General features: G+C 44.4%; 1 protein-coding gene across 5 annotated transcripts in view; it reads left to right on the forward strand.

Annotated features, from left to right (window-relative positions):
- OPTN (optineurin) overlaps positions 1 to 12,589 on the forward strand; it is a 43,426-nt gene that overhangs the window by 5,192 nt on the left and 25,645 nt on the right. For all 5 annotated transcript variants that reach the window (XR_013827331.1, XM_079914920.1, XM_079914917.1 and 2 more), the window contains 5 exons: positions 1,852 to 2,028; positions 2,633 to 2,835; positions 7,309 to 7,470; positions 9,736 to 9,809; positions 11,969 to 12,103. Coding sequence is in view for 4 of the 5 variants with exons in the window: in XM_079914920.1 (XP_079771046.1) it covers positions 1,863 to 2,028; positions 2,633 to 2,835; positions 7,309 to 7,470; positions 9,736 to 9,809; positions 11,969 to 12,103 (740 nt within the window). In the remaining variant the exon portion in view is untranslated. The remainder of the gene's footprint in view (positions 1 to 1,851; positions 2,029 to 2,632; positions 2,836 to 7,308; positions 7,471 to 9,735; positions 9,810 to 11,968; positions 12,104 to 12,589) is intronic.

Below are 12,589 nucleotides of genomic sequence, written 5' to 3' on the forward strand. Positions count from 1 at the left end.
TCTCACTTCATCCCAGCTCACCTTACAGGTCCTTTAGACCAAAAGCAGGTCACCAGGCTCTCAGTTCCAGGAGACCTCCAGAGAGCCTAGGGATTGCCTCCTGCCAGTGGGAAAGAAGCACCGCTCTGCACCCCAAGGGTTTGGTGCATTAATATACGGGCATTAATACATGGTGGTTTCCCCAGCTTCTGCCCTAACATGCGCAGGGACTTAACAACAAAAACCATAACTGAAGCTTCCCTTGCAGCCTCTTAGAGAGAGAGTCATTTGTACTCTGCCTTCCTGTCGGCAGTGGCAGGTTCTATCGACACACGTGGGAACTTCTCACAGGGACGAGGTTCTTTGGACGCAGTGAAAATTTGTTAGTAACTTGTTTGTAAGCAGTTCATTGACTGTTATTGCTAAGAAGTAAGAAGAAAAAATCCTTCCGGCAGCCTTGGTTATTTCTTTAAGATTTCTGGCAGTGTGCGATGGATGGGTGAAGTGGAATCTGAACTCTGGGTGAGGTGAATGGGCCCGCCTTCCATGTTTATCTATAGAGCACACCCAGAGGTTATACAGCAATAGATCAGAGAGCACTTCTCTCTCCTCAGCTTCCAGTGACTGATGCCGTAACTCTGCAATTCCTCATGAAAAGGTATATCATCATCTTTGTGAAATGTGTAAAGGAAAATGTTTGCCCACAGCATTTGATTTCTGTGTTTGCCCAGGTGGTAGGCCATACAGAAGTACAGTTGGGATACGCCCATCTATCTTATTTATGGTCACACTGACCCCTCGACAAATAAAGTGGTATGCTTAAAGTATTCTCAGAATATGCAACAACTAAGCAAGACTTTCTTAGTCTTTTAGAACGCTTTGCAAAAGTATCGACTATGGAAGCCTAAGTATTCAGTGCTGCCTTCACTGTATGACAGGGCTGGGTTTTGGAATCATCCTTAATGCTCGGTTGTGCCCTTCATTGAGTGACCTTGGATGAGCTATAAAACCTCTGTGAACTCAGCTCTGTCACCAGGAAAATGGCTGTCTAGTTGAGTTTTAGTGAGGATTAGAAACTGACAGTCTGGTGCAGTGATCAAGAGCATAGTAAGCATTCGAAATACGTTAGTTCTCCCTTTCCTCTCAGCCAAATATACAAGAAATAAAGAGATTTTGTAACAATTAATTATTGAGATATAATTCACATACCATACAATTGCACCCAAAATAGGAAGATTTGAGCTTAAAGATTTTTCTGGGGAAAAATCCATTTAATAATACTTTGCCAACATCTACAAATGTATACATGGAAAGCCTCTTGAACTCCCCACGTTAGGATTCCTGATCATCGTGGTATCATGTCCGTCTCTCCCTCCTCTATCCCCCATCTCCTCGCTGTACCCCTTTATACACACTTATACACAAACATACACATACAAACTAAAGCTAGGATGTACCTTTTTTGTTTAAAAAGGAAGAATCAAGGTTGTTCAAAATATAATGGGAGAGGGCTGCCCTGGTGGCGCAGTGGTTGAGAGTCCGCCTGCCAATGCAGGGGACGTGGGTTCGTGCCCCGGTCCGGGAGAATCCCACATGCCGCGGAGCGGCTGGGCCCGTGAGCCATGGCCGCTGAGCCTGCATGTCCGGAGCCTGTGCTCCGCAACGGGAGAGGCCACAACAGTGAGAGGCCCGCGTACCGCAAAAAAAAAAAAAAAAAAAAAAAAAAAATATATATATATATATATATATATGTAATGGGAGAGAAAGCACCTTGTAGAATACTTATTAGCACTTGCACATGGGCTTGTGGGACTCGTGAGGACGCCATGCAGAGGGGAACAGTTATATTTTTGGTTTGTGACTTTTCCATAGGAACTGCTGCCATGTCCCACCAACCAGTTAGCTGCCTGACTGAAAAGGGGGACAGCCCCAACGAAACCACAGGAAATGGACCCCCCAGTCTGGCTCACCCGAACCTGGACACGTTCACCCCGCATGAGCTGCTGCAGCAGATGAGAGAGCTTCTAATTGAGAACCATCAGCTGAAAGGTGAGCAGCACCGGCCCCATGTTTCTTCATTCACGCTGGGCCTTCGGGAATGCCATCCTTTGGTAATAGCTTATAGGTGAATCCCTGTCTCTGCGCCTGGTTCCTTGGGGGAAGAAAGAGCACAGAATTAGCTCTGAGTAAGGCTAACGCTGTTTCCATTGTTTACTTTTGGATACAGGTAAAAATAAAGAGTATGCATCTCTGGGAAATGGTATAATGACATTTAGCCCATTTAAAAGGAAAAAGAAAACAAGGCTGCTATTATTACAGAGTTAGTCCTAAATATTACCTTAAAAGAAAGCATTCTAATATCTCCAGCCATGGTTTTTGGGAGAACCAGTGTTCGAATCCAGAAGTGATGGACCTCAGTCTATGTAGTTATTAATAGACATTTTGTTATAAGTCAATAAAATCAATTTTATTTTCTTGAGACTCTTCAGGACTAGAGAGGACATTAGACTCTGCTAGTCCTGTCTGGAAGTGGAAACCACTCACTCATCTTGCTTCGCAGTCTTTCCGGCTGACCCTGGGGCCCAGGTGGGTTCCATTCATGTCCCCAAGTCCAGTCCCCTGGTGTGACACTCTCCCTCTGCGCCCCATGCAGAAGCCATGAAGCTGAACAATCAAGCTATGAAAGGGCGATTTGAGGAGCTTTCAGCCTGGACAGAAAAGCAGAAGGAAGAACGCCTTTTTTTTGAGACCCAGAGCAAAGAAGCCAAAGAGCGCCTAACGGCACTGAGTCTTGAAAATGAAAAACTGAAGCAGGACCTCAGAAAACTAAAAGGGAAAACTGAAAGGTCATTCGAGGTGAGCAGACTGACCACTTGTGATTTTACTCTGTTCGTATCTGTAGTGCAGTCTTACTTGACCAGACGTCTAGATCAAAACCTTTCACGGTGCAGGCTAGATGGGTGCTTTGCATTATCTTGAAAGAAGTGTGCTTGATGAGAACATTGGTTACAATTTTAAGGGTCATGGATAATCTCTGGTGAAGGAAAGAAATGGGTAAAGCTTTGACCATATTGATTATAGTCAAAAGAGTGTTACGGTTATAAGTCAGTATTTTGTATTCATTATAGATGGTACGGAAGGACCTCTGCCTAGAACCATCCAAGTGTTAGTCGTCAGTTTATGTCTTTGGTGTAGAATTACACTTTAGAAATCTATCACTCAGAATTTTCACTCATTGACCTTGTCCTTTCTCTCCGTCTAAAATAGATTCCTCGCTTTATGTTTTACATTTACTTCTGAAAACTGGTTTGACAAATGTCATGTGATATGAGGCTGTAGGGTTGCCACATTTCCACTGACCCAAAGAACCCAAGAAGTGTGCTCACACCTGAGAACGAGTATCAAAGATGTGAGTGAAAAAGAAAATCAGAGCACATTTGAAGCCTCTGCCCATATTCTAAGGCTCACTGGGTATTTGTTTAGATGGACATCTGCAGTTCATTTTCTTCCAAACCTAGAACTTAACAACTTTAGGGAGGATGGAACACTGGGTTAATTCTTGGATATCAGTGATTTTCTTTCCTTTTTTTTTTTTTTTCAGTTCATTTACAATATTGTGTTAGTTCAGGTATGCAGCAAAGTGATTCAGTTATATAAATTTTTTTCAGTTTCTTTTCCATTATAGGTTATTACAAGATACATAGTATAGTTCCATGTGCTAAACAGTAAATCCTTGTTGCTTATCTATTTTATGTACAGTAGTTTGTATCTGTTCCCTTATTTTTTTTCTTTTCCATCATGGTTTATTACAGGAAGTAGTTTGTATCTGTCAATTCCATACTCCTCATTTATCCCTCCCCTCATCAGTGATTTTTCTTGAGACTTTACCTTGAACTTTGTTGATGTCTAATTTCTTAAATAGGTAAAGAATACAAACAAAGAAATAAAATAAGGAAAAGAGAAATATGGAATAATCTAAAGAATGAAAAGTTGTGTAGAAAAATATCATAGTTTATATCAATGATCTTACTGATCGACTCCTGCTCATGGGACAATGAAAACATTCAGCTTTGATAAATTTGTATTTGCATTGCAAATGTTTCATTGTTGATAAGAGTTATCATGTCTGATGCTTCAGTTTGTCTTACAGTTCAAAGGGCATTAAGTCACTTCTTTGGGCGAAACCTCTCATTGTCTAAATATTTTTGAGGTAGAATACTCTGAAGAAATGATCACTGGGATATATGGGTAATTTTCTACTTGCTGGAAGAAAATATCTCACTTTGTTTTCCTCCCTTGGCTTTTGGGATGTGGGCTGACAGTTGGCTTCAGCCTGCGGGGGCCCAGCACTTTGAAGCCAAAAAGGAAGCTTCCAGAAGCAGTTTGTCTGCCTGAGATAGTCTGCCTGTAGGTTTTCCAAAAAGGTCCCAGGATTGGAAGAAGTTGAGATCAGAAGCTGGAGCTCTGGACAGCTTCTTTCAGTGCAGACGATCAGCTGAAGCAAACTACAAGCAGGACTCAGAAATGAGCCCTTGGGACAAAGTGACATTTAGGACTCTTAAAAACCCTTGGTCATCAGCTGTATCCCCCCAGACTGTACCTCCCAGGCCCACCCCTTGCCCCCCCTGCCTCTTCTGTAATGTTTGTCCCCTGGACCACTTGTGTTGTTGTTGTTGTTTTTTGGTTTAAAAAAAATTTTGTTTTAATTTATTTAATTTATTTATTTTTGGCTGCACTGGGTCTTCGTTGCTGCGTGCGGGCTTTCTCTAATTGTGGCGAGTGGGGGCAGTGCAATGGGCTTCTCATTGCAGTGGCTTCTCTTGTTGCAGAGCACGGGCTCTAGGCACGCGGGCTCAGTAGTTGTGGCTCGCGGGCTCTGGAGCGCAGGCTCAGTAGTTGTGGCTCGCAGGCTCTAGAGCGCAGGCTCAGTAATTGTGGCACACGGGCTCAGTAGTTGTGACGCACAGGCTTAGTTGCTCCGCGGCATGTGGGATCTTCCTGGACTAGGGCTCAAACTCATGTCCCCTGCATTGGCAGGCGGATCCTTAACCACTGCGCCACCAGGGAAGCCCAGTTGTTTTTAATTTAGACCCTCATCTTCCTGATTTACTAAAGCTCTCAAGGCCTCAGATTTTCCTCACTCATGCTGGCCTGTCTTTGCTGCTGCTTCTGCAGGATGCGCCCCTCCTCCCCACTCACCCACCCCCACAAGCCATCAGGGCCTCTCCTGTGGTCTGTGTCACACAAGGGAAGGGAGCAGGGAATTTCCTTCGGAAATCTGCCTCTGATCTTTAGGGTGAGGCCGAGGCATTACTGGTTCTGTCCAGTTTCACTGAATTATACATCGTAATGATCTCTAAAGAGTACTTTTTAACTTTTAACTACAAATGGCCAGGCAAAGGTCATTAGATAGACTCTTGTTTTTGGATTATAAAATGGCATATCATCCTGGGCACATTTCCAGGACAATACAAGCACAGAAAAAGACAGAGAAATTGTTGTGTCACGAAGGCTAATCAGTGCTAAGTGCTCAAAACTGATGAAACACATAACAAATAATGGAGCTGGGCTTGAGATCCAGAGAATAAGCCCTGGAAGTTTAGTCCGGGAAGACGATGCACAGAGCCTTAACAAGTGAAATGCAGAGAAATTTAAGGTGTCACCTCACGAGGTGTTTTATAGCCAAATCAGCGGATCCGTAATTTCCCCAGGGTAGCTAAGAGGTCCGCACAGTTGCATAAAAGAAAACTAACCTGACATCTGAGATTCTAGAGTCATGGCCTTATATCCCCGGTCGTCAGACCCTTGTTTAAAACTCTTATTTCCTTCCTTAAAAGTCCATTCTTCACAGTGTACTCAGGGAGGGCAAGAGGGTGGATGTGAAAATCCCTCACAGAGCATAGTCTTGCCCTTCCCCGCCTGCTTCCTAGTACGAGGCTAGGCAGTACATTTTCTTTTATGTTTTCGTGCCTTTAAATATACATTTCTTTGGTCTGAGTCATTACCAAGAGAGACTGCACAGGCTTCTAACCTTTCCTTACAGACCTAACCCTTCAGTTTTACAACGCGTTGCTTTTTGTAACGCTTGTGGGAGTTTCCTAGCAAGACGATGGTCCAAATGAAGGCAGAGCATGATTCCACTGGTGTGAGGGGCATTTCCATGCTGCCAGTTACTACCAAGCCCTCTCTTCTTAATACTTCATGGACTAGCTGGTTTATGGTCCGTGCACAAGCCTTTCTGATAATTTTTTGGTTTTACTATAAGCCTTTGGGCCTGTTTACCATTCCTTAGGAGATCTGTCATAGGGGGTGTGTGTGTGTGTGTGTGTGTGTGTGTGTGTGTGTGAGAATTTTCTGTGTGTTGCAATCCTCTGATAATCTCAAGTGTATGTGTTTCTGGTGGTACCATGTCCATAAGAGCAGTGAGGGAAGAAATCAGAGAGGCTAAGAAGGTCACGACTGGAAGAGACCACAGAGACCACGTGGTACCACGTCTTTCTTTCTGAGCCGAGAAAACTGAAGCCAAGACATTGAGTGAATCTGCTCAAGGTGACACGTGCTCTGATTAGCAGAGTGTCTAGTGGACTAGAATCTGCTCGCCCTTCTCCCAAGTAAAAACACCACATGTCCACAGGCTCTTTCTCTTATGACTTTGTCATATGTAGTAACTGCAACAGGATGAACACAGCAGGTACTCAGGGAATATTAATGTTTATTATTAATTTTTATAGAGACAGAAATTTAGTTTTTCCACCCTTGGTACCAGCCTCTGAATTTTCAGTTTTCTTATTTCTCACCAGACTTATTTTTAGCAACCTTAAAACATGAGCATAGAGTACTGTAGCAACCAGACTGCATACCTGGGAGAATTGCGTTGTGTTTTGTTATTACTATAACATTATGCCCTTGGTGCTCTGGCTTCTGAGTAGACATGACAAGAATGGGGAGAGTAGGGGTGGGTATGCATTTGTAGGGGGGAGAAAAAGGCAAGAGGTTGAGTTGTGGCAGTTCTTTGTGGAATCTGGGACTAGAATTTCCAAGTCTACCATTGCCAAAGTCTGGCTGGTTACTTTCATGGCATCAGATTATTTCAGCATGCTGAGGAAGCCTTTCTTGTCATGAGGTTATTTTAACTTCCAGTTATTTGCATATGATAAAATAATGTAAGCTTTTCCATTTTAATTGGCACGTCAAAATAAATGGCTAAGGATAAGCTAGAATATTCTACTGTGAAGCATAGCTGTCTTGCCAGTGGGTATGGAGACACTTGAGTCTGATGGCCAAGTCCCTAGCGTGATTCATTAATTCACTTTGCTCCTCGTCCACAAGGTCCCCAAGGCAGAAGCAGAACAGGAAGTGGAACAGCTGAAGACCCAGGTGGCACGCCTTCAAGCTGAAAAGGTCGATCTGCTGGGCATCGTGTCTGAATTACAACTCAAGCTGAACTCAGGTGGCCCCTCCGAAGACTCCTTTGTTGAAATCAGGATGGCCGTAAGTGTGTTGGTTTGGGTTTTGTTTTAAGCAAGTTACAAAAACCTCACCTGGACAGCTGCTACAAATACCACCATTTCCTTTCAACATGAGGTAGCCAGATAGTGGGGAAACTTCAGCGTAGTCAACGTAAGTGTATAACATGATGCTTGTGGCTATCATAGCTGAAATGGAAAATACTGGTTACCTTTTATGACCAAAGAGATAGTCCTTTTTCTTCCAGTATGTCCTGACAAGAGATAGTCCTTCTTCTTCCAGTATGTCCTGACAAATTTATGTGACTGACCTAAAAAGAAAAAAAAGGCATAAACTTTTTCAGCCCAGGTCTCAAAGCTGTGTTCAGCATTTCACTTAGGTAAGCGGAGCTGTGATCAGATGCGGTAAAATCAAAAGGCTTTAAAACACTGACTAATAACAGAACCCTCTTGTCAAGCAAAGTCTTACGAGGAACGTTGGTATATTAAAACTAAGAAGTGGAGAAAAGAAAGAGCAGAGTGGTTCTGGTTGGACCCTCAGGGAATACCCTGGCTTGTCCCTGCCCTCTAACGGCAGCTGCTAGGGAACCCCCGAGAACAGGGTTTGAAGGCAGGGTGGTCTAACTGGCATGTATGTGCAACCCCAAATGACGCGAGCTGGGCAAGGCAGCATGTGCCGGCCCATCCCTGGTGGGAAGCATGTGTCGGGGTAGCTGGCGTGCAGGCAGTCCTGCTAAAGAGCACAGAAGGTAAGTGAAGCCCAGAGGGACCTCTCCTCTGCCACTAGAAAAAAACTGCATACAGGGTGAGGGAGACAAGCCCAGGAGGAGAAAATCCTCCCTCACACACACAGTCACTCCGGCTTTGTCGGAGTACACGTCTGATACAGGCAGAGAGGTTACCTGTGTCTCTGAAAGAGAAAACTCGACTTTGTAGGTAAGTGAGAGTGGGGCGGGGTGAGGGGCACCTTACGAAAGCTTAATAACTAATGGATGTGTCTGAAATGGTCGAGTGCGACTTTACCTTCTCATTTATTCGCTGTGCACAAGGTGAACAGAGTTGCAGAATGGCTCTTAATAGCCCTACCACCCACGCCCCTCATAAATTTTCGATGAATGGGGGCTGAAGTCAAGCGAAGTAAAATACTAATCAGGAAGTACACTAATGTCAGAGGACTCTTTCTGCAAGTGAGCAAAGATTATGAAAACACAGCGTTGATCAAAGCGTTAACCTTCTGCAGACAGCTGATAAAATTCAGGAAGCCCAAGGAGCGTATCAGAAGTTTCCAAATGAGGCTTCTTTCTTTGGGATGAATGGTTAGCATAATATTCTCCCTCACTGATGAGTGACAGTTATTTCTAGTGTCAACATGTTTTTCTTGCCTTGCTTCTGTGAACAGAAAAACACTGCCCAAGATTTAGGAATGGTGTGCACACACAGAATTGTCTAGAACCATCTCTGTATTTTTGGAAGATCTTTCTGCTAGCTCACTGGAATAGAAATGTCTTTCAAGGGACTTCCCTGGTGGTCCAGTGGTTAAGAATCTGCCTTCTGATGCCGGGGATGCCGGTTTGTTTCCTGGTCAGGGACCTAAGATCCCACATGCTGCAGGGCAATGAAGCCCACGTGCCACAACTAGAGAGAAGCCCGTACGCTGCAACGAAAGATCCCGCATGCCTCAACTAAGACCCGACGCAGCCAAATAAATATTAAAAAAAAGAAAAAGAAAAAGAAACGTCTTTCAAATCATTTAAGCGTCTTAGTCTTCCTGTCCCCTAAGTGGCCCGACATGCGTGCAGATTTCTAATAGGAGCCATCCTATGCTTGTGAGCCTGGCCCGCAGAAAACAGCCTTCTTTTCAACGTGGCTTCAGCAAGTTCTAACATTTTGCATGTTAAAGGACTGTGTGGGAAAGGTATGTGGAACTGTCACTAGCTCTGTGTGACCTTAATCTGGTCGGGGAGAAGGGAACTGCCAAGGAGAAAGAGAAGAAGATAAGCTTTCCTGTGCTGGCGGTCAGGTTGACTGCTGAATGAGAGGAGCCCGACCTTCTCGACCTTCTCGTCTTCGCCTGGATGTTTATAGTCCTGACGGGGAGTGCAGGTTGAGGGAAGGGTAAATTTCCATTACATTTGAGTGACCGAATTTAAACATCTCACATTTCCACGTTTGATAGGTTCCTTGGGTTGTGTGTCATCCAAATTCCTGCTCTTTTGCCTTTTTCTCTTTTGATAAGGAATTTGTCTTGCAGACATACTATGTTAAATCCCTTTCATTTCTGCTTTTACAGGAGGGAGAAGCAGCTGTGGCAACGAAAGAAATCAAGCCAAGTCCTGGGCCCACAAGAACTGATTCCACTGACATGTATGTGAAGACAGACTAGGGCTTTCAGACAGACACGCTGGGCAGTCTTGTCACTTTCAGCTCTCCCCTGGGAGGCCAAACATGGTGGGCTGAAAAAGCCACTTATTAATTTATACCGGGACCTTTCAAGAATGTTCCATTTGAATTGCTATTTAATGTTGCAGCCCCAACTGGTGGGTGGAGAAGAAAAACTATGTTTGGTGCCTTTGTTGGTGAACTGACCCCTCACCACTCTGTGTAGAGGTGTTTCGTCTCCATCAGATGGGCAGTGAAAACAAGCTTCTTCTCAATTAAGAGACCCATGTTTCCTGATTTGTTTACCGGTGCAGTCTGATCCGGACCAGGCTGCCCAGCTGATAAGGGGGAAGTTTCCATTTCGTCTTCCCTGTTCATTCCCGAGTACAAGCCAAGGTGACTAATTCAGGATAATCTTCCATAGCAATGACTGTTGTTGCTCTGAGTGACGGTGGCTGTTTTTTGAAAGTGCCCAGATATCTTACCTGGTGAACTGCAAGTAGACTTGTGACAAGTAGATATTAGGAAGCCGACATCTTAAGAGGTGGGGGGACCTTGAGGAGGAGACGGCAGGGGAACTGGGCACCTGAGTCTCTTGCAAGCAGCTCTGACCCAGAATGCGCTGTCAGCTCATCCTCTGTAAGCAGGTTCCTACTGCATGACTCTGCTTAAGAAGAGTTATCTGAAAATTTCCCTAAGGATCTCTTCCCTCATAGGCTTTTAGTATCTTTTTTCTATAACTTGATGAATGTACTTATAAAACATAAAAGTGGGTTATTTTTTTTTTCAGTTATGCTCCCAAGCCTTTGTATAAGGGAGAAAATCAGGATTAGATAATATTTTTTCATCAAACAGGGCAGTTGGCAGAAATGAAAGTTACTCCCTTTTTTAGTTAGAAATTCCTCAGCTTCCCCCTTTCCCCTATTGCTTTTTTTAAAAAATTTATTTATTTATATTTATTTATCTTTGTCTGCATTGGGTCTTTGTTGCTGCGCGCAGGCTTTCTCTAGTTGCAGCGAGCGGGGGCTACTCTTTGTTGTGGTGCAAGGGCTTCTCTCTAGTTGTGGCGTGTGGGTTTTCTCTTCTCTAGCTGTGGCGCGCAGGCTCTAGGGCGTGTGAGTTCTGTAGTTGTGGTGCAGGTCCAGAGCACTTGGGCTCTGTAGTTTGCAGCAGGCGGGCTCTGGTTGAGGTGCGCCAGCTCAGTAGTTGTGGTGCACAGGCTTAGTTGCCCTGCACCATGTGGGATCTTAGTTCCCCGACCAGGGATCGAACCCGCGTCCTCTGCATTGTAAGGCTGATTCTTTACCACTGGACCACCAGGGAAGTCCCCACACAGCTATTTTTTAATAACAGCTTCCTTACCCTGTTTGAAAGTATTTTAAGGAGTCAGAGATGGATTTCTAGGTTCAGAGTTTGAGCTTTGGCGATGGGAACTGGGATTGAATCCTGGCTTTTTGTTAGATGTGTGACCTTGAGTAGGTTACTGAAAGAGCAGCTGCTGTTGGCATCAGCATAGCTGTCCAGAATGTTTAGTTGCTGCAGTGCTCGTTGTGGTTTTCTTCATCATTGAACTGCCTCTTGATTTAATCTGAGTTGGAAATCAAGAAAAATATTTGACATGCCAACAGTGCCTACATTTCTCTTCTCTAATTGTTTGAAACCAGAAACAAAAATGATTTTCTTCTCCTGACTAGAGAACGTGGTGGTTTCAGTCGAGATGGAGAAAGGCCGGTGGTCTGCATGTCACCATGGGCAGCACACATGCTTGTGCCCTTTGTATGACTGTGGTCTTCCTGGAGATTAGTCCTCTAGAAAAGCCAGACACCAAAAACCAGGGCTACCTCTGCCCCACTGTTTCGGTGGGTCCTGTGGTCTGGTGCCGTGGAAATGGTGACCATTTGGAGGAAGCGAGCACGTGCAGTGTAAATCGAGCCTACCCATCAGTCCCCACTCCTTCCCTGGAAAGCATGGAGGAGTGAGGCACTGGTGGTCACTGGGCCAGCTGTGCTTGGTCTGTAAATGAGAATTAACTAGAGAATATTCTGGAAAGCAGTTCCTTTAAACCGGTTCCAGTAATATTCGTAGACTCTGACATTTTTGTTTTCTCATGAAAACCTTTTAACCTCTATGCTGTCCTGATGTAGGAGCAAATCTGCAGAAGGTGCCAGGAATTACTTGGAATTTGAGGAATTAACTGTGAGCCAGCTCCTGCTTTGTCTAAGGGAAGGAAACCAGAAGGTGGAGAGACTTGAACTTGCCCTCAAGGAAGCCAAAGAAAGGTATGAAATAGGCAATGCGAAATATGCATACATTGCTTTTTTTTTTTTTAAGAAGATGTTGGGGGTAGGAGTTTATTAATTAATTAATTTATTTTTGCTGTGTTGTGTCTTCGTTTCTGTGCGAGGGCTTTCTCTAGTTGTGGCGAGCAGGGGCCACTCTTCATCGTGGTGCTCAGGCCTCTCACTATCGCGGCCTCTCTTGTTGCGGAGCACAGGCTCCAGACACGCAGCCTCAGTAGTTGTGGCTCACGGGCCTAGTTGCTCCGTGGCATGTGGGATCCTCCCAAACCAGGGCTCGAACCCGTGTCCCCTGCATTAGCAGGCAGATTCTCAACCACTGCGCCACCAGGGAAGCCCCATACGTTGCTTTTTTAACAGTTTTATTGAGATATAATTAAGATACCATACAATTCATCCATTTGAAGTGTACGTTTCAATTTTTTTTTTTAGAATATTCACAGAGTTATGTAGCCTTTACCACATTAT

This window comes from Stenella coeruleoalba (genome assembly GCF_951394435.1).
Source record: "Stenella coeruleoalba genome assembly, chromosome: 2".
NCBI classification, from domain to species: Eukaryota; Metazoa; Chordata; class Mammalia; order Artiodactyla; family Delphinidae; genus Stenella; species Stenella coeruleoalba.